The sequence below is a fragment of the Ornithodoros turicata genome, chromosome 1, assembly GCF_037126465.1.
Source record: "Ornithodoros turicata isolate Travis chromosome 1, ASM3712646v1, whole genome shotgun sequence".
Taxonomy (NCBI): Eukaryota; Metazoa; Arthropoda; class Arachnida; order Ixodida; family Argasidae; genus Ornithodoros; species Ornithodoros turicata.
This window is the reverse complement of record NC_088201.1, coordinates 127,164,436-127,187,109: the sequence shown is the minus strand read 5'-3', so window position 1 is coordinate 127,187,109 and position 22,674 is coordinate 127,164,436. Positions and strand designations below refer to the sequence as shown.

The 22,674-nt window shown below is 45.3% G+C and overlaps 1 protein-coding gene across 1 annotated transcript in view; it reads right to left on the bottom strand.

Moving 5' to 3' along the window:
• The window catches only part of LOC135385080 (venom metalloproteinase BumaMPs1-like), a 177,992-nt gene that overhangs the window by 111,359 nt on the left and 43,959 nt on the right, over window positions 1-22,674 (bottom strand). Inside the window, exons 2-3 of the mRNA XM_064614258.1 lie at window positions 19,155-19,327; window positions 17,185-17,277 (exon numbers count right to left, since the gene is read on the bottom strand). Coding sequence (XP_064470328.1) covers window positions 17,185-17,277; window positions 19,155-19,327 — 266 coding nt within the window. The remainder of the gene's footprint in view (window positions 1-17,184; window positions 17,278-19,154; window positions 19,328-22,674) is intronic.

The window sequence follows — 22,674 nt, the reverse complement described above, 5'->3', positions numbered from 1 at the left end:
TCATTCCAGTACTGTGCTGCAGCATATCGAAAGGAAAAAAAGACCGTAATTAGTACGTGATTGCGGTAATTGAACACAGTTCTAAATCATTACGCCATAAGGAGTACATCCCAGCAAAGAAAGTTATTGAAATCAGTGAAGAATGAACCATATTATGCAATAGTTTATACATAAGAATAAGAGACTTGTATCGGACTAGCGTAAAAATATCTTTAACACCAAGAGTTAAAAGGACAAAAGTAGCCGGATCAGTAGGTGAAAGACCCAGCAATACCCGTAGTGCCTTTTTTTGCAAAAGATATATGGGCATAAGATTTGACCTATATGTGTTGCCATATACTTCCAAGCAATACGATATATGACTGTGGATGAAAGCAAAATAAACATGCAATAACACACTTACAGGGACAAGATGCTTTAATCGTGATAAAGCAAATATGCCACGCGAGATTTTCTTCCTGACGTGTGTGGTGTGAGGCAGATAGGTCAGATTAGATTCAAGGTACATGCCCAAAAACTTTACTTCCTCTGCCTGCTTCAACTTCTCACCACAACAGATGATTTCATGGTTATGATGAGTAATTGCCCTCTACCGGGGGTGAAAGATCATATATAGCAGGATTTCGTTAAGTTTATTTTCAGCTTATTTGCTGATATCCATTCCGAAAGTTTCTGCAAAACACAGTTTGCCCTCCTATATATTTCGTTTGTAGAAGCACCATCAATGAAAATGTTTGTGTCGCCCGCGTAAAGCACAAGAGTAGAACCTAAGAACTCGGGGAGATCATTCATGTACAGCAAAAATAAAAACGGACCTAGTATAGAGCCCTGTGGTACGCCACACGTGATGTAGCGCAAGGGACAGTGTTCATTATTTATTGCTACATACTGCTTCCTATCTGTTAAGTAGCTTTTTAAAAATTCGAGTGGCGCACCACGCATTCCGTAATGTTCTAGCTTTATTAACAAAACCTTATCAATAAGGTCAAAGGCCTTAGTCAAATCAACGAAGATTCCCATTGTTAACATCTTGCTATCCATATTTTGCTTTAAATATTCAACTATGTCTAGCAAGGTATGGCTGTAGATTTCTTTTTAGTGAAACCGTACTGCGACGAAGATAATAGTCCCTTTTGGAAAAAATATTGCGCAAACCAAACCAAGGCAGCTTTTCCCACAATCCTGCTAAAGACTGAAAGCAAGGATATGGGGCGAAAATTTTCATCTGATAGCTTATCCCCCTTTTTATAGACAGGAATCACGTTTGCAGTCTTCAGTTGGCTAGGGAAAATACCTTCCACGAACATGTGATTGATTAGCGTAGTTAACGGAACAGACAACAAGTGTCTGTGCCGCCGCGCCACGGCAGAAGATATACCGTCATCTCCGGTCACTTAGTATTTTTTAGGTTCTTGATTATATTCTCAATCTCAGTGGGGCAAACCGGGGATAAAAAAAAGTATGAGGATTGCGATAAGTTAACGTCAACTCAGCGGTCAAGTTATCACTCTGACAACTTGTGACACTGTTGATAAATTGATCATTAAATATTTCAGCTATAACTTGTTTGCACGTGATGAGCTGACTAGAGGTATCACATACCGCAGATATATCACATTTTTTATCCACCCGGTTCAGAGCAAAGTTGACTGTATTCCAAATTATTTTTGTTATCACCGGCAGCAGAGGTGATTCTGTCCTGAAAGTATGAAGTCTTGGCCTGTCGGATCACGCTATTAAGTGTAGCGACATACGCCAGATAACGACTTTTAAGTTCAGCATTGTTAGGTTTTGTACGAACCTTTTTGTACAAGTTGTTCTTGCGCTTGATGCTCTTAAGTATTGCCTGCGTCACCCATGGCTTTCTGATGGTACTTCTTTTACTGACTTGAATTGTTTTCGTCGCACAGGAGAGGGCAGTCCTGATCTTTTTTAGGAAAGTATTAAACTTAACTTCAACGGATTCATCAGAATCGAGAAAAGACCATTCCATGCTCTCTAACATCTCTTCAAGTAAATCATACTCAACAATAGACTTCTCTTGTGTTGTAATTTGAGGACGACCAACACCATTACCCAAAATAAAAATAAGTTTATGATCCGTAATCCCCGTTGCCACAACACCAGTTGTGACGCGTTCCTCACAGAAATTTGTAAGAACATGTTCAATTAAGGTAGGAGGGCAAGCATCACCATATGTTGTAGGGACTTTCACCAACTGAGTGACGCCGTAGCTACTAACCAGTTCCACGTACGCTGATGTAATAGAGTGTTGTTTCAACACATCAATATTGAAATCCCCTAGTATTATCACATTTGTCTCCTTTAACCAAAGGGAGTACAGAGTTCTTTCCAATTCGTTCAAGAACATCATAGCATTCACTGACGGGGATTTATATACGGCGCCAATAACTACTGGTGAGTCTCTAAACGGCAGAGCATGTTTAACACCAAAACCTGGCAGCTCAACAAACAAAGTCTCGCACATAGGAATATTGACCGATAGATCTGTGCGTCTCCGAAATGGTAGGCTGTCATTTATATACAGCGCTACGCCCCCATGTTCTCGGTCTATTCTATTCAGAAACATTGCAGAATATCCATCAATTTAAAAAAATCCCGCTGTTTCATCTGTCAGCCACGTTTCAGACAAAGCAAGCAGAGTAATATTAGATAACGAGAGCACAAAAGCAGGCAGGTCTCTCAATATCACAAAAACTTTGAACAGAAAATATTGACATAACCGTATGTCAGAGCAGACAAAATCTAAGTGAAGGTGGATAATATGAAAATGAAAATAGGAACGGCCACTCTACAGCCGCTGTACATCGCTTTCATGCTCAATGGAAATACGTTCACTAGACTCACTCTTCTTAACAAAAATCCTGCCATTTCTCACCCAAACATACATGTAATCAAGTTCTTCAGCAAGTTCTTTTGTCAGTCTTAGGATATTGTTATTTTGACGCGTTAAATTTTCGCAACAAAATAGGTCCTTATATTCAGGTTGGCTAGTTAACCTCTTTGTCTCACTTTTTGCCATCAGCCATGCCTGTGCATCGCTTCTGTCTTTGAAACGAACCAGTATGACTGGTGGCTTAGTTGTCGATTTTGTTGGAAGCCTATGGTATGCTTCAACAGGAGTTTCAGAAATAGGCCTAACCTTTAGCTTCATAGCGAGCTCGCCTAGTACGTGGGAAAGGTTTTCATCCGGAGATACTGAGACGACATGGATTTCAATATTAGTACGTCGACCATATTGCTCATTATAATTGATTGTTTTCTCCAGTGCAATTATTCTCTCACCCTTCTCTCTCAGCAATCCATCCATCTCGGTTATTTTTGTGTCCGTGGCATTCATTCGACTTGTAAGTTCATCATACTTTGTTTCAATGCTGTCCAACCTTTGCTCAACATTTTTTTTTTTTAATTTTCCAGGACCTCGCCAGTTTTTTGACCATTACTCTGAATTGCGTTCAATAGCACTTGCAGGGTAATTTGGGGCTGTTCATCACTCTTCCCAGTTCGCTTCTTATTTGCACCGAACAAGTGTTGCACACCAAAGCTTCTCGTTGTGGTCCCGTCATAGCTTTAAGCTTGATTTTGTTAGGCTACTGCAGGGCCCATGATGGTAGTAATTACAGCATGAAGAGCACATGATTGCAGTGTCATCAGTAGATACAGTTTTCAGACAAGCCAAACATATGGTAGCCATACTAGCTGCAGTCCAATGGAGCCAATGAGGACCACAATATCAGTGATAGTAACGTACCTATGTAAACACGAGTGCAGATTAGAAGTCTGTACGTTTGCTCCAGAGGACTGCAGAGCGGCAGCGAGTTGTCGAATGGTTATAATGCCATGCTTTCCGTCGGGTGGCGCTGCTTCGGTGAATCACGTGGTTACCGATACGGCAGATGTAGGGCACGTGTTGTCAGCCTCCTGACAAGAGATGACCCACGAGCAGAGCAGTGCAGAATCTATGTAAACAGAAGTGCAGATTAGAAGTCTGTACGTCAGTTTGCTCCAGAGGACTGCAGAGCGGCAGCGAGTTGTCGAATGGTTATAAGCAGTGATGGCCAGTAGTTAACTACATGTAGTTAAACTACTAGTTAAACTATCTGATTGTAGTTAAAAAGTAGTTATCAACTACTTGCAGAAATGTAGTGGCAACTACTAGTTAAGCTACTATTTCGAGTAGTTAACTACAGTAGTTAAGTTACTGCAGGCGTCAACTACATCCGATTTTGCCGCAAGCTTTAGGGAACGATTGTGCTTCGGACTTTTACCTTGAGGTACATATTTGATGAGAACGGAGGTGCAGAGCAATTGTGCCGTGCATGTGTACTAAATCTTCACTTTTATCACTGCTTGTGATTCATATTTAGGTGTCCAAGAGCACTATAGAATGGGATTGGTGTTGATGGACAACGTTAAGTAGTAATAGATGTAGTTAAAGAAGTAGTTTTAACTACCTCCACTGAAAAGTAGTTGAACTACTAGTTAAACTACTCCATTGCGAAATAGTTCGTAGTTATAGTTAAACTACTGTAGAAGTAGTTCGTGGCCATCACTGGTTATAAGGCCATGCTTTCCGTCGGGTGGCGCTGCTTCGGTGAATCGCGTGGTTACCGATACGGCAGATGTAGGGCACGTGTTGTCAGTTTCCTGGGAAAAGATGACCCACGAGCAGAGCAGTGCAGAATCTATGTAAACAGGAGTGCAGATTAGAAGTCTGTACGTCAGTTTGCTCCAGAGGACTGCCAGGTGCCAGAGGTGCCTTTGTGGCTTCCGCCACATCTTGCTACGGAAAACACCAATTATCGATAATCCCGACTTTATAAAACCGTTATCATGAGCTCTACGAGAAAATGGAAAACGTACAAGCCTAACGAAGGAACGCAGCTTGCTAATCATTTTGGTTTCTTTAGGAACACACACACACACACATACATTGGATGGTGATGGGGTGGGCGATTCACCGCCGCTGAGGCGGTACACTGCCCTATTTCGCGTTGGGGGAGGATGAAGGGATGATGATGGGGCTTTCAAAGAGCCGTCGCCAGACCGGTGGAGCACAAGTACTCCGCCAGAAGACTAAGGCCCTGCGTCTGGTGGGCAGCGTTCGACCACGGACCGAGGATCTTCGCTAGGTTGAACGGCCGCTTGTCAATGCGTTGCATAGAGAGTTCCATTAGGGCACGCTCGTGGTGGTATTGCCCGCAAGCCAGGATGACGTGGCTGAGGTCGCCGTGCACTCCACAAGTGGGGCAGAGGGAAGACGAGGTGGAGCCGAGACGGTGTTGAAAGGCAGGTGTAAAGGCAACGTTGAGCCTCACGCGGTGGAAGAGAGCAGTTAATGGGCGCGGTAGTCGCGGAGGAAGGACGAGAGAAAGCGTGGGGTCTACATCAGAGAGAAGGGAGTGAGCTATGTCGTGTTCCCACTGAGCCTGCATCTTGGGACCGGTGAGAGTCAAGAGGAGATGTTTTCGGTCGTCCGACGACATCATTATCGGGGAAAAAGCTGCGTGCTGATGGGCGTTCAATGCGGCTCTGTCTGCTTCTTCGTTGCCGCTGATACCGACATGTCCGGGGATCCACTGCAATATTACAGTGTGCCCTACAATGGTCGCTTTCTTTAGGAACGGCCAAACACGAGTGCGGGAATCCTGCTACTGAAACGCCCGTTTTGAAGGGAGGAGTGGGACCGCAGCCTTAAAGGGAGGATCCGCAACGGTTGTGCCCAAAATTAAGTGAAAGTTGATTTCAGCAGAGACCACCCCCCAGATGCTGACAACAGCCTCCGTTTCGTATAAACGTGCGCGTATAATTTATAAACAGCGAAAACGATAAAGCGAAACCGAAACTCTGAGAGCAGGCGGTGGCATCGGAATCGAGGAGCGCCACGCCGTGACGTCAGTCGCGAGATTCGTCTGCCGTGATTCCCATGTGTTGTATTGCATTGAAGACGCAAGGAATCAAGTTACGGTCAACGTGCAATCATGGAAACCGACTCCGCATCAGAATAGAACTCCACGGGACTTCAGCCCGATTCAGACGTCTATTCTAATGAGGAGAATGACTTGACCGTCACCATAAACCACAACGACTCGCCGTATTCGACGGACCTACCAGTGCGCGCGTCGCTTGAAACCGAGGCCTCGGACCCATACACTGAAGGCTGTCGAACTCGGAGTAACTAATGATGAGTTTCTAATAGGTTGTCACACATTCTTATACAGGGTGTCCCAGAAAACGTGTCATTGAATTATAGTAAAAAAAAACTACACTAACTAGAGTCATGCGGTCAATGGCATTTGTTCTTACTGGGTTTTTGCCACCTCCTCATGTGAATGTCGTGTAACGTAAGTTTAATTATGTAAATTTTTGTGAGCTTAAGTCGGAAATTTGCCTATTAAAGGTAACTTTGTTACCCCACCAATGTGAAGAGCGTGTCTAATTTAGTCAAATTAATGATAATTGACGGGGATATTCAGGAGCTATCCCATCGGAGAAAATAGCCGAACATCATACTCTACGTAGGTCGCACAGAATAGCGCACGATGAATTTTTCAGCGCAATCTTTGTCAGTCCGACGAAAGGAGGTTGGAAACCCAGCCCTCCCCGACATCGCAGAAAGAGATAAAACAGGCACGGCTTATCATGTCCGACTTTCGCTGGGATTTTGCTTTCCCTCTCCCAATTTTAGGAACTGTTACTTTTTCTACTATCACTCTGTGGGCTGGCTTCGGAACCTCCTTTCGTCGCACTGAGAGCGATTGCGCTCAAAAAGTCATCGCGCGCTATTGTCCGGTGCTCCGAAAAGCATGATATTCGGCTATTTTTTCCGATGGAATAGCTCGTGAATATCACTGCGAATTATCATGAATTTGAGTGTATTCGGCACGCTCTTCATATTGGTGGGGTAAAAAAGTGACCTTTACTTGGCAAATTTCCGAGCTCAGTTCGCAAATATTTACATAATTAAACTTGGAGTACATGACATTCACATTAGGAGGTGGCAAAAACTAATAAAAACAAATGGTGTTGACCGCATGATTCTAGGTGGCGTAGTTTTTTTATTATAATTCAATGACACGTTTTCTGGGACACCCTGTATATGTGCCACGGGTGCACGCGTAATATGAAACATGTTGCAGGTGCACGTGCGGTCGGTGCCTCCGGCAGGTGCCCGCAGGTGACGTTGTTTGGCCGTCGGAAACTGGAAATATGCTACGTCCCTTGTTGTATCCGACCTGTTGCCACAACTGATTATACAGCATGTCTTACCGGCCATCGTGGTGGGTGTAAGATCAGTGTGCGACGTTACGAACACAATTGCTACGGAAAATTTCCTTCGTCAAAACTGCCAAAACACAAAGCAAAGCAAGGCGGACGGCGCGGGATATCTCGCGACTTACATCACGCTCGGTGTTGCTTGCAGAAAAGCGCTCGTGGCTCGCACTACCCTGTCACCGAGCGTCATAGAAGAAAATCATTTTTATCAAGTTTGACTCTGTTTTCGAAGGATATATTTTACAGGCATGGTCGTTGATGGCTAAAGGTGACGAATATTCGAAAATCTCGGAAGGGACCTTATGCGGATTCTCCCTTTAAGGTTAAATGCTTGAATCGGAATGTCAATAAACCTAAGTTATTTTTCAGACCCCGGGACAAGCGATGTTGTCGTTGAACAAGCAGAGTCATCGTGGACAACATCTCTCGTGGACACATCATATCCTCTACTTAGGGACCGAGTTAGCATGAGCAGGTTGTGTTTTAAGTGGAGGGAAAAAATTATCTCAATGAAGGCAAAAGTTATGCTTTACTATTCAGCAATTTTTCTCTCGTTTTTGTAATTGTATTCTACTCGCGATTATTACAGAAACAAATATTGCTGCTCAACAGCAAATGCAGAACACAGTGCAATGCGCTATAGGTTGCGTGGGCTTTGACGCACCCGTTCAGGCAATGATGGATACGTATGGTATTCTTAATATTACCGCCACTTACAAACTTAAACGTCTTCATAAAATATTCGCGGAATTCAGATCGAACGTTTGTAATTTCTGCTGTAGCCTTGACTTAACTGAACATCGGTTAACCTATACCTTGGTCAGGCGTCGATGAAACGGCATTCGATGAAGTGGGCGGACAACGAACTGTCTACGAGTGCCAACGTCCGAGTTTTCTTGTACCCGTCTTTTTTAACAATCATCGCGCTGCTGTGCTTAATGCAAACCTGGTGATTTTAGGGATTGTATCTCATTACGGCCGACGTCTCAATACGGCCGATAATCCTTTAGTCCCCAATTGTCTCATTACGGCCAAAGTCTCAATACGGCCAAAGATGTCTTGACATGCAATCTTGCAGGCAGGTATCGATATACATTCAAGAGGGTATAAGCCATGCAGTGTGCCCCTAGGACCCTTGTCATATATATATATATATATAAACACATATTGTGAGACAATCAGTATGTTATCATACCACACCACAATGCAGTATATTGTGTAATGTGTACACACCAAAGGTAGTGTTGATGTTGCTGTGAAGCACCAGGCTACTATGTGGAGTTAGCTACTTGTGGAGAGCTAGATGAACATCGGCTTTGTTATGACGTTTTTTTTAGTCATCCTACTGTCACTGGCCAAGGAGGAACACCCATCTCAGTCGACATCAGTTTATTTCCATTTGCTTTACAATGGTACAATTCTTGCTTCTGGAATGACTAGACCTGCAAGAAGCAAAGAGCAACCGTGAATAGGCTAGAATATTTTAAAAACAGGCATTTGACTCTACATGGCTGGTTTTAATATGCACAAGCTGCATACATGTCGATATGTGTCCATTATTTCATACAAGGCTAACATAAATCTTCATCTAGACAAAAAAGAAAAAATGACAAGTCTTAAAAATGTGACTTCCAGGTAAACACAATGCATGACCATGAAATGCGTTTAGTTGCATTAGTTCATTAACTTAATGGAAACATGTGCATATGAAACAGTGATACATTACAATTCATGAAATTATACATGCATGACTTTCCTTTTCTCGTTTCTTCTGATAAACGTAGTGCACGAATTAACACTCGTGCACTACTACACAATTTTTCACGTCACAATAGAACCGTATGATACATTGGTACCGCCTGCGGGCACCGCCTGCGCGCCCGGGGGGGGACGCCCCCACAGACCCCTACCCCCAGTCTGTAGAACCTAACCTGCATTAACCTCACTAAAATGAGGTGATTTAGCCCATTTCAATGGCCCTACGTTTCGCAAGGTGGCAAGTTTCGCTTCCGTTAGGCTTAGCACTCCCGTGTTTCTCCTGCGCTAGAAGTGCGTCAGATGGGGTTCTTGAAATGCATATAAAAAAAAAAAAACGTCTAGACCACACATTCTTCTAATTATTTTTTTTATTCGCTATATAGTCCTCTCTCACTTCAGTACATTATTTCGCTTTTGAACACTCCGGCTCATTAGAAAAAGCCATAAGCCCGTCTACGGAACTACACCCATGACTTCCTCTTGAAATATTTATTCTAACCAGATATGCTTTTGCGCTTGGAACGGTGCAAAAGCCTGCGCAACATTTGCAGATGTTCGCGGTAAGCAATTCGAGGGGATCAATTCAAGTATGCCGACTTGTGCTTTTATTTTTGAACAAATATGGCGACGAATTTTAGGAAATGAAATATGGCTCACAATGATAAATGTTGCTGTACGGTGCGGCATTATCGGTGTCTTAACTTCGAATGAATTTGTTGTTCCTAAACGCGCAACGAACTACAAACGGTGCAAATCTACTAATACATACAGAGCTACATGTATTGAGCTGTTTTGATTCAGTCAAATTACAAGTAAGAGAATGGAACTATGTGTGGATAACACACTGCTAAGCCAGATAGTCTACGAAAGCATAACTCACCAGAATTCTTGGTTCTCGGCCTTGGTCAACACAGCGCTATACATGTTGGGACTGTGATGATTCATTCAACTGAATTTTCACCGGCACAATACGCGCTTCCCGAAAGGTGTGAATCTCGGTTAAGGCGGACAGGTCGAAGTGTGCAAGGATAGGTGCTGACGTCAAAGCTGCTTTTAGACGGGAGGAGGCAGCCGCATGTTCTGAATAACACGAAAATTTGACGTTCTCCTTGAGGAGGCACGTGAGGGGGGCAGGGATGTCTGCGGAACCTCTGATGAATCGACGAAAGTATGAGCAAAGGCCAATGAAGCTGCGTAATTCCTTGACTGTGGTGGGTTGAGGACACACACATATATTGAATGGTGATGGGGTGGGGTGGGGTTGAGGAAACAATGACACAGCCTTGATTTTCTCAGGGTCTGGCGCAATGCCTTTTCTGGAGACAACATGGCCCAAAACTTTTATTTGGTTGTATCCGAACTTGCATTTTTTGCTGCTAAGCTGAAGGACGGCCTTGGCGACGCAATGAAAGATGTCACCCAGACGCTTGATGTGCTCGGAGAAATTAGGTGCAAAGACGACAATGTCGTCAAGGTAGCATAGACATGTTTTCCGGCGAAGGCCACGGAGCACGGAGTCCATCATTCGTTCAAAAGTAGCTGGCACATTGCACAATCCAAAAGGCATTACGTTAAATTCGAACAGACCGTCAGGAGTAGCTAAAGCTGTCTTTTCCTTGTCCGTCTCTGCCATTGGAATTTGCCAGTAGCCTGACCTCAAATCCAGGGACGAAAAGTGGCTCGCACCGCGAAGTGCATCGAGGACGTCATCGATTCTAGGCATTGATACGACGATAGTCTACGCACTCACCGAGTCTCTTAGTCAGCTGGACTCCTGTCCCTTCTTCCTATCGAAATTGCTTGGTCCCTGGCCCCATCCAGCCCAGCAACGATCTGCGCTCAAAGCTCTTTTGTCATTTCTGGACACCATCGGACTTCGATCGTTATTGTGAAGAGGCTCAGTATTTCATTCCCCACATCCCCACCAGCAATGGGGTAGAGTATCGCCTGTGGCGATGAACCTCCTCACTCTCCATCTCAAAATAAAGTTGCTGTTACGACTGCTCGCTAACACAAGAAACGAGAGACCCAAGGTTCCTAGACACCATCCGAAGTGAGAGCGTGAGAGTAGCAAAATAATAAGACATCAAAACACGAAAGGAAGCGTACTGATCCCCCCGTCTTCTATAGTATGCAAAACGTGATTAGCGCTGAGATGAACAGACATGTCCATGACGTGAGTTATTTTCACTGACCAAAAAGAGGCCACGTGGGATTGCGTGACGCTTGCGAAATGCGCAGCAATGTGCAATGAGCAGGGCAAAACATGACAGACGTGTCTGAAGCTGAAATCGCAAGGGTACCCCCTGTAGAGGGTGCACAGGCAAAAAAGTCAGGGGGGTGTCACTGAACATATAGGGAGGGGGGGCGTAGGGGTCTGATAAAGCACTGATGAGGGGGACTCCTCCACCTCATGTAAAGCCTCATAAAACACGTCCTGAAATATTTTCCTGGCTATGCAGCTGCATCATTATGACGTAATTGTCATTGTTATCCATAATTCTTGAATATGTTTTGAATATATGAAAAAAAAAAGTCTGCTTGACAGCAGATGCCGTTTTTTATGTTGATTATTTCGACGTATTTCCCTGTTGCCGTGATGTGCCGTTTATGTCTTCTTCTACAGTAGGTGTTGTGTGCTGTGGAGCTGGTTTAGTTTCTTTTTGCGGGAACACAGGTGCTGGCCTTTTAACAATAAACAAACATACATGTTGTTAAATGTATCTCGCCCCCCCCCCCCCCCCCCGTTGGTGGACTATTTCAATCCATTCCATTGGCCAACACGCTGCACAAAATGCTGCATAGTTTTCTTCGGGTTTTATGGTTTTTCAATTTCGGAAGAGAAAAATCAGGTGCTATTTACACACGAAAATTCGGGGAGAAATCGTGCACTATGTCCTCTGTTTTATATGACACCGGGGAATTTTCGGGTGAAACGAAAGGCATATGAAACAAGCTACTGCTCTGACACGGGGACGAGTACAAGAATTTTTATATTTCCACTCGGAACTGGGGCGGTGCACGACCGCGTTATTCAAACACTTGCCCGAGCTCGACAAAAGCTGCTCTTTGACTCCTGCAGGAAGGAATCACAACAAGAGGACAAGTAGGTTGTCACAAATAGCTCTCTCTGCCGATATTATGATTCACTTTGCTTACGGTTTACCGTGAACGACAAGTTGAAGAACTGCGAGGATTTCGAGCACATACCGGGTTTTACCCGAATTCTTGAAAATTTGAACTGGGGGGGGGGGACTATCGTGAGAAATCGGGTTTAACCTGACAACGAAGAACCCTAAGAATGCACCGCAAGGGAATGGCTACGCAACCATTGCATATATTCCGTGCTCGTCCAAATCGATAGGACGATCCCTAGCAAGTGTAAACATCAAAATAGCCTTTAAGCCGCCCACAACCTTGAAAAAAATTATCAGTCACCCCAAGGACAATGACAAAGTGAGGTGGGGGGGGGGGGGGGGCACAGGGTTTCATGTCAAGATTGCACGCGGTCTTATATTGGGGAAACGGACAGAGAGGTTGCCACAGGGATGAAAGAACATAAACGTGATACCAGAAAGGGTATGAATAAGCAATCTCAACTATGCGAACACTCCTGGAGCATGCGGCGCAATGTCGATTTGGATACGCCAAGTATTTTAAGGAACGAAGGTCTCTGGCGGGTGAGGGGGTGTCAGGAAGTATCTGAAATCATTGCACATCAAGAAAGGGAGAGCGGAATACAGAAACAAGCGTTCGTGTGCTCTTCCCGACTGTTACACCCCCTTGTTCAGCAAGTAACCCGTCCGGATGCAAGAACGGGTCCCTGTGCATAGGTTACAAATCATTGCTTTTTACTAGTTTTCAAACTGTTATAACTGCCAGTGAAGTATTTTATTGTAAATAAACCTGAACATCCCTTGCATTTGAACCGTTTTCAAATAGAATGGCCCTCAAGTTGCAGTCAGGGTAATTGATATCGTTCGCGACATTAACGTTGGGTAGGTCTAGAATGCGCCCCAAGGTACTTTGAGGTCGCAAAGAAACAAGAGATTTCCACTATGCGTGCCAAGAACACAAGCAGTATTATGTGCGTTGCGCATTGACGACTACCTTACTACTTTTGGGGGCCAAAGTGCCCCAAGATTATACCCCCGCAACACGGCAAATTGAATGGCATCCCCAGCGAATGGCAGTCGCACCGAATGTCATTCGTTTGTCTTACATCGAGCTACCCGGAGAAGAAGAATGTCGTTCGAATATGATGTCTCTATCAATAATTAACATACCAGGGCTGAACACATGAAGGTACGTTTGTTTCGTTTTTATTTCTTTTTCTAGAAACTAGCGAAACATTAGAATATATCATAAAATCTTTGCGTTTTCGACGATATTTAGTTGGCTAAGTATCACGCGCAAAGTCAAGTAAGTAGCCTATCTGCACCGCACTAGCAACATGGCGAACATGGGTCGGACATCAAACTTCTACTAAAGTCCATGACAGACGACATGTGCAAACGCAAATGGCTACTAGGTGATGGTGGGTCATCTCTTCTCAGAAGAATAGACCCGGAACTAAAATTCAGCATCCCTCCCTCGACTGCCAGAAGTATCGAAACATTCCTACATCGTGCACGCCTGAACGTCCCGTATGGCCGGCATTTCCTGCATATGGTAGGCAAGGCGGATTCCCCGGATTGCCCAGTGTGTGAGGTGGAAGAAAATACTGAACATATTTTTATGGAGTGCAGAAGACATCAGTCCTAACGGAAGACATTGCGGGCCGCACTAACTCGTCTGGACAACAGAGCTTTCTCCATAGAGAAGGAATTGGGGACGTGGGACGCCAACCAGAGAGACGCCGCATTCAAGGCTCTCGTAGGCTTCATCTCAAGTTGTTGTCTTGATGACCAGTACCAATTCATCTGTACGTGACGCCCTGGTTTCTGTGTGGCGCGATCCTCTGACGGTCATGTGCCCGTGAACAGTGTGCCGTACAGCCTAGCCTAGTCATCTCTCGTTCCTTGTTGTTGTTTTTCGTAGCTTTATCTTGGAATAACAGAACCTGTCAGGTGACAAGTTCAACCTCTCCGTATTATTTTTAGTCCGTCCAACTCCAACTCCAACATGGCGAATGGGAACGAGGATAGTTCAGCGAAAAACAGTGGTAAACCTTCCTTCCTTCGTGTCAAAAGCTATCAAATTAGCGACCAAATATTAGTGTGCAACTTTTCATTCGTCTTTCACTGCTTCACAAGAGTTTATTGTTGTAGGTTTTGCTACCTCTGCGAGGCAGTCTGTCCGAGACGAAAAAGCGAATGAGTTCCCCGAAGTCATTCGCTGGTCGAATATCATTAGCATATATTGCCATTTGATATCACCCTGTGACATGAGTGACACCGAACGAATGTCATTCAGTGCGAATATCATCTGCTCGGAATGGCAGTCAATTTGCCGTGTGACAGGGGTGTAACCTATTCGAAAACCGCCTATTATGTCCAACGCTTAGTGTGTCCTCTTTTGCAACGCAATATTTGTTTCGAGAACCCTGCTACACGAGACAGTTTCGTGCGAGAAACATCCACGATTTGCAACCTCAAGCTACCAGTAACATAGCCGACAGGTAAAAGCATTCGTTCATTTGTGCTAGACAAGGTCACGATGAAGTCTGGTGTAACATGATAGCATACATGGTGTCTCCTTGTTTCCGTAGTCGGCGATAATATATTGTGCTGTATCTCGTAACACGCCCCCCCATGTTATACCTTACTTAAGGCATGAACGACAAATATACGCGCAGTTTGGTCCCAGTCGCGTGGTGTGCGCGTCAATGCTAAGGCAGGCTCACCGTTTACGTGGTGTCAGAAGTTTGACGAACGCCAAGAGGCTTCCAACCGGTATGGCCGGCACTCAAGCAACGACGGCACTAACAACGCTGTCCAACAGCCTGCTGCCACCGCAAAATTAAGCCTCTGAACACGACGGACACGGACCTCACGACGGCGTGGAAAGTCTGGTCAAGTGAGCTTAATCCATTAGCGACCGCGAGAAGCCTATAAAGTCACGCCCGGAAGATTTAGAGGCGACAACTTTTTTTATTTGTCATAGGGGAGGAAGAACGCAAAATTTTCGAAACATTTGTGGACGAAGAAGACGCAAACGATATTGAGGTCGAAACGATAATGAAAATTTTAACAGAGATGCAAGCTGGTTATTAATTTAGCGGACCAGGAATATTTGAACAAGAGAGAAACTTCCCTCAATCATCGATTTCATCGAATCAATTTCATCTTTCATCGCAGGAATATTTGTTTGGCCCCATAGACCAAATACCAGATGAGCCACTCGATGGCTGGTTAACAGATGTAAGGCTTTTGGCAAAGCAGTGCGACATTGCTGCCGTCCTCGGCCGGGTTTGGTCCCGACCGACCACACACACAAATAGAGATACGATGATGAGATGGGGCTGATGCCGGCCAGCAGGCTGGGCGCTGCCCCAGTGCCACTTGTACGTGATGAGAGATGATGATGGATATGATAAGGGGTCCGGTAATCAAAGCAGGGTGGAGAGGCCCTACTTTGCAGCTATCAAGGTAGGTCTAGTGATAATGAAACTTCTAGCAAGTTAGTTCAGTGGTAACCTTTCAGGTGTTCTGTCAGAGACTCTTGAAAGCGTGTGTTATCAGTGATCGTAAGTATATTTTTCGGCAGGTTGTTCCAGAGGTCAATAGTTCGCGGTAAAAAGGAGTCTAAAAGGAGGTATCTGAGTTCATTTTGGCGGCAGACCTATACCAAATCTCAAACGTTAACGTCACACACCGTCACGTACCGACGCCAGGTGATTCTGAAGTTTGCGCTGCGAGCAAAAAACACCCTCTATGGAATCGTCTTGTGAGCGTTCTACTGCACCGAAGAAGCTCAAATTTTGAACGTGTTTACTGCAAGGGCCATGCCACCTATTGACCGAGTCTCGGCAGTCTGCCCCAAAGTTTATAATTTAGGGAATTCTAGCAAACACTTTGAAATATCTTCCGCCATATTGCTCAGCTTAGCGAAGCCCTATATGCTCACTTGCAATTTGGACGTTCCGATGGTCTCGTTAGGGGCACGTCCGGAACACTCAAGCACGTCAAGTTTGACGCAGATGGCTAGCCCTTCCGCATATGGATCTACGTTACGAGTGACACAGCCAAACCGGTCAGACTCATAGCAGCGCCACTGCGAAAGGTATTGAAGGGCGCGGTCGAACGAGAGTGGGTGCCGCTCACGAGGGACACCGTCAAAGTATAACTGAACGCGAAGCGCGAAATACACTTCCTCAGAATGCAATTCCCCGTTATTCAGACCAGCGTGATAACAATCGACAAGTCCCAGGGCGCCACGTACTTCCAAGTGGTGCAGGAATATAACAAGGAGCACGTCCGATCACTCGTGTACGTAGCACTGACTTCCTGCACGTCCCTTGAGGGGCATCTTCTTGATGCACGCATCAGATTGCAAATAAAACTTCAAGTTTGACCACGTTAGCGGCCGTGTGCGGCGCGATTTACGCGACGAGTTGAACCGCTAGGACAAACATCGTCTAGAAATTGTCAACCACGGAACGTCTGGACCATCCCGACGGCCCTCACACTCTCTCGGTATAGCATTGTTCAACGTCCGCTCTCTCCACGAAAACAGAATGCGCTTTGTGCACGATTATGTCGTGCGACGCGCAACGTCCATATATGAGCGAAACACGGGGGAATCTGCCCCTGGAAATTCCAGGCTTCACATGAGTGCACATTGTCTCTAGACACCCGTCAGCGAAGGCCGCGGGAGCAGTAATCGACGCTAGCAACAGCGCTACGGACGTCACCGCACATCCGTGTACCCTCGTCAACCAACCAACGTCCGACATCGCCGATATATGCGCGGCATACTTCGCTCGAACAGACTAGGGTTCGGATCCCGGGGTTTTGGTACAATTTCGTGTCCCAAAATATCCGAATTTCGCGAGGCCAAATCCCGGGATTTCGGGATAATAAATTTCGGCTTTCTTGACAATGGATACTAGGCGGTATGGAGTTACTTTCGGTTTCGTTACCGTACCGAACTCGAAAACAAAGTCAAGACCACCACTAAGGAACTTACCATTTCAATCCCAGTGTCCTGGTCTCTCATTATAACAGCCGACAGTTTATCAGGGTCGTGATAGAGGTTGTCTTCGATATCTCGTACATAAACCTGCGTCGGCAGCGAACATTATGGTATGCTTAGCTATTCATGCACGTACAGTTACCTGCTTATTTGAATAAAACTATCAGTTCCAAACGGTATTTTTTTAGTGTGTGCAAAACATGGCGGTATTGAAAGTGTTTGCTGTTGATGAGGGCAGCACAAGAACTGCAAGTTGCACCGCGTTTTCTTGCTCGGAATTTGCCTTAAAAGACTCGACCATAGCCGGGAACGTTCTCAAGAGATGGGCGTTCGTGTAAAAGAAGCGGCAGTGAAGCACAGAACGCAGCGACAAACGGAAAGTGATCTACTGCGACAGATTCCCCTAATTCTTGCTTAATGTGCCATCACGGACCAAAACAATTCCATTTGTTTTACTTCTTCGCATAAATCACCCTCGCCCAACGATGCTGTACGCAAGATATACAGGGAGTTTCACCTAAGGTGATAAAAAATTCTAACTGGCGACGTACTCGCCGGAGGATTGTGAGACTTTTCGCAATTACCTTCTGGAAACTTTTGCCACCATTTAGGAACAATTCAGGAACTTTGGACAATTTTTAATTGAGGGAAATTTATTTTGTTCAATTGAACTTTGAAAATTGCCAAGCGAACCTCACGTTTTTTTTTTACAGAAATATGAAGTCCTCCACGGATAACCACAGACCCAGCAAAAACTATGCACAGTATCACAACAGAAATAGTCGAAAAAAATTATTGAAAATTAAGCTTTAGCCCCGCTGCTTGATTTTCTCAAACAAGAGCTCGCCGTTGGTGCGTGGAGAGGAGGAAGTGTTCCCGCCTCTTGTTTTAACTTTCGTTCCCCCGCTTTGACCTTGATGCTGGTGACTAGCGACTTATCGCAAAGCAAACAAAATATCCGCCTTATCACAAGGAAGGAAAAAGGAATGAAGGCGGGGACACTTCCTGCTCTAGACGCGCTTGTCGCGCCCGCGTTTTTGCGAAAATCAAGCAGGCGGGGCTAAAGCGTCATTTTCCTTTTTTTTTAGTATTTCTGTTGCGATACTGTGCATAGTTTTTGCTGGGTCTGTGGTTATCCGTGGAGGACATCACATTACTGTAAAAAAAAAAAAACTGAGGTTCGCTTTGCAATTTTCAAAATTCAATTTAAAAAAGTAATTTCCCGCTATTGAAAATTGTCCAAAACCTTCCTGAATGGTAGCAAAAGTTTTCAGAAGGTAATTGCCGAAAGTCCTACAATCATCAGTCGTTAGAATTTTTTATCACCTTAGGTGAAACGCCCTGTACAAGTACCCTCAGTGAACACAACGTGCTGGCATGAATCTTCGAGAGAAGACGCAAAACTGTACAGATTCGTTTCCCCTTACAGGAGGTAACGTCATCGAGAATTGTCGCCTCACTCCTAGGAACAGCACGAACGTTGGAAGTCTGCCTGTAGCTGTAGTGTAGAGACGAGAATAGATCCTCGGGGAGCAACGTTGGCAGTCGCAGTGGTATATTGCGGACCCTATAGAATACTTCTTCAATTTTTAAATTAATTGGAATTTTATGGTACTTCCACTTCAAGTAGAGAAACAATATTTTCGGTGAATGGAGTGTGACATAAGTGGATTGCAACCACACAAATTCGATAAGGTTCTGAAGACACGAGATTTAGCCAGTAGTGGGCATTTTTATAATGGGTCTGTTGAGTCAGAGCCGTGAAATTATGTTTGCGTCGAAGAGCTGCGTCTCAGGTTGGCAAAACAGTCACAGGTGCTTCGCGGCGCTAACATGGAACTAAAATAAAAAGATAAAGGAAAAATCTTGGTGACAAAACGACCAATAATATTACGAAAAAGGTTTGACCAGCAACGATGCAAGAAAGTATGTCAAAGAGAACAAATGAGTGAGGTTCCACTTACGACTGAGTCCCTTGGCACTTTTCCTTCGTATATTGTGACCGTAAGTGGATCGGACAATACAGATGTCTTTTCCAGGTTTAGGGTTAGCTGGTCGTCGATATAGATCGATTTGGCTCCATTGGCGGATCTGCCTGCCAGCAATACTGGGTAGAATGCCGTCGGAGGCTCTTTGCCTGCGGGATCAATAATTATTGTGTTACTCGACGTAGCGTTGAATCAGCTGTTTTGTAGTACCGTAGAGGCCAGAGTTGTACGTAACGCGTTACAAGAAACTCGTTACTTCGCAACGCGTTACTTTTTCTGGTAACGAAGTAACGGCTTCGTTACTTTAAAAAGTGTGTAACTGGTAGCCGAATTCGAAAAAAAATTGGTAACGTGTCAACGCGTTACCCGTTACTTTTTCTGCATGTTCCTCCAACGAATGATGACAGGCGACGCGGCACAGCAAAATTTTCCCGCGTTCGAACGCGGGAAGATTTTGCTGTGCCGTGGCCTGTGAGCACGTGGCTGGTGCGTGTCGTTGGCCGTGGGACCTTCTGGGAACTTTTTTCTTCACGGCATATCACTAGGGCCCGGATTTTTAGGCGCTAACAGGTAGCGCTCTTTGTCGGATAAATCATTCTTGGCCAACCAACCTCCAGAACCGTATTGTTTTATGTTCCGATTGGAAGGAATGTTGATACATAAAACGGGGCGCGGCCCCCTTTCTCAGCTTCTCGGTAGACAGAGCGATATCATCCGCGATGATGATTGGCATACTGCGTGCTATGCTGTCAAGAGCGCCCCCTGTTAGTCCGAGTGCCTACAAACCCGGGCCGTACATATCACATCTGCGCATGAATAACAGCGTATTCAGAGAAAAGACCAGCATTCTGGTTCGTATCTGTTCAGGGTCGGTTTATCTCCATTTGGGAAATGTTACACGCTGCTACAATGGCCAGCCTTCCCTAAGACGCCCTTTCTCGCTTGTAACCTGTGACACAAAATCGAGTAGGGATCGTCAGGGACTTGCTTCAGAGAGAATTTTGCGACGCCCCGCCGACGTCAGCGAAGACACCTGGGAAGGCAGCCACAACATCAAGCTCCTGTTGAGACGACTTTTTCATGTTTGCACGTGATCCTCGACGGCCGGGTTTTGAAGATGCTGGACACCCTGAGCTCACTGGCTTTCTGGCAACTCCGGAAGATTACCCGTTCTTGAAGATGCAGCATACTTCCCGCGACTTCACGACCTATTCTTGAGGCTGAACACCGCTGTTCCTTCGAGTGCGTCTGTGGATCGCCTCTTTAGCTGTGTGGCAGATATTTTCACAAGGAAACGTGCACAACTCTCTGACCTCAATTTTGAACATCAGTTATAACTGAAATGTAATGATCCACAAATCGCCTACTACGAATAAAATATGAGACTCTCCTACAGTCCCGCTCATGCTTCTTCAGTAACGCGATGAGTAACGTGAATGTAACTCGCTACTGGCGAGTAACGGGAGCGCGTTCTTTATGCTTGTTGGGTAACAGGCAACGTATTTCATTCTTTATTTTTCCACGTAACGAGTAACGGTATTCAGTTCCTTTTTTTCCGAAACGTGTACATGCCTGGTAGAGGCACACCGACCCAAAAGAACGAAACCATGTGATCGGGTTAACAGATAATACTCGGATAACAGCCGCCGGATATACGAAGACGAAGCGAAGCTTCCAGAGTGACATCTCACCTTGTTTGGCGGGTACTTTCGCCGGTGAAGGAAATCCAACCGAAACAATAGTAATAGTGAAGTCGGATGTATTTCCCTAAAAACATCGCTCTTAAAAACGATTTTGACCAAAACGTAAGAGGTCGCAATTGTCCCTGTGATAGTGTATTGTAATGCGACGATCGCTAACCCAGAAAGTTCTAAAACGAGCTTCGCCCTCCTCGCACTAATCTTTCAACACATGCAGGCACTCGGATTCTAAAGACAATCTGATAGCATGAGACCGTTCTCTCCAGGAACATTTTTTTCCTGCACCCCTCCAGGCACCATATCCCAAATTATGCGTATTTGCAAAGGCAACAGAACGTCCTACTTGACAGCCTTTCTCGTGGTTGTCCGCGGCCGGTGTCTTTCCGTGATTAGTTCTTTTCATCGTGGTGCACCAGTTAGTCCGCGCACTCTCCCTTTTGTTGAGAGCTTTGTTTCATTTTATTAATGATTGTTACGAAGAACCGCGTTTCTACATTGCTGTGAGCGAATTCTGGGCCCCAGACAAACACTAGGCTCCAATGACAACGTGTTACCTTCAGATAATCTTTTGGTTACCGCTTCTTGGTCTATTCCGGTGAAAGGGGTGGAGAAACCAAAAGGCAATCAACTAATGCATGGCTCCGTTTCGCACATTGTAGCCCATGAATTCCTAATTTCAACGGTTGGGGGGGGGGAACTAGGTCATCATAAGCTCGTCGCTGGCGTGTGCTATCGGCCTCCCTCTCATCCATACGGTTTTGTATATGACTTACATGACGTTATCACGCGTCTTCTCCTGAGGGCAACGCTTTCCTAAGTCTTTGTTCGCTTTTTTTTCCTTATCTCAAATTGTCACCCAGCCTACACGTGTAACCAACTCTTCTGTCACGTTATTAGACCTTGTACTTACGTCTCGTCCTGAAATTGCTTCGCCAGTGTCTTACCTTCCTGGACTTAGCGATCACGCATGTATTCTTTTTGACATTTGCATTCCAATTCAGAAATCACACAAAACACACAAAAGGATTCGCGACTACAACAGGGCCAACTTTGATGCCATTAAAGGGACTCTGACCAGAAGTTCGACAAATCTTTCGTTTGCATCTATTACGAAGGTATAATATGCCTCCAAGCCACACGCGAAATATTTTGGCTGTGCGCGGCGTCAAAGTTTGCCAAACGGGGAGCTGAAAACCGGCTTCGTTTTTCCTGCTCAACTCGCGCAATCGGGGCCGAAATCTAGCCTCTTTGTAGTGGACATCCGCCAATTTCCGTGTGCGTGACGAAAGCACGAGGTCTACGTTTCATTGGGCGCCCGGACCGGAAGTTCTGTTGTTAGTGAGTTTGGGAGAACGGCGGCATCCGTAGGGAAAGCGATCTTCAATATGGACGTCGAAGGAAGAAATGCGGAGACTTCGAGCCCGTAACTTTTTTCTGACCTTTCTGCAATCGAGAAGAAAATTCTGCGCGCTGAACAGCTCGGTAGGCTTTCGAAACGTCGCCGATGCCGCGAATGCGAGACGAAGTTAGAGCTCTACGAACATCGGTCACAGATGAAGCAAACAGCATGAGTCGCCTGTCTTCGACAGACAGGTAAGCGATGAGCTTGTTAACGCACACTGTGATCGAACATGTAAACGTTCTCTGAAATTTCGTGTCCTGATATTTAATGCGCACTTGCTGTTCATGGTGCCGGTGTGGCTGGTGTGTCATAATGCCGAAAGAGATCGAATGCTTGTGCTGCAAAGAGCTCGAAAACACTGCCGAATGACTGCAGTATGAGTGCATTACAACCG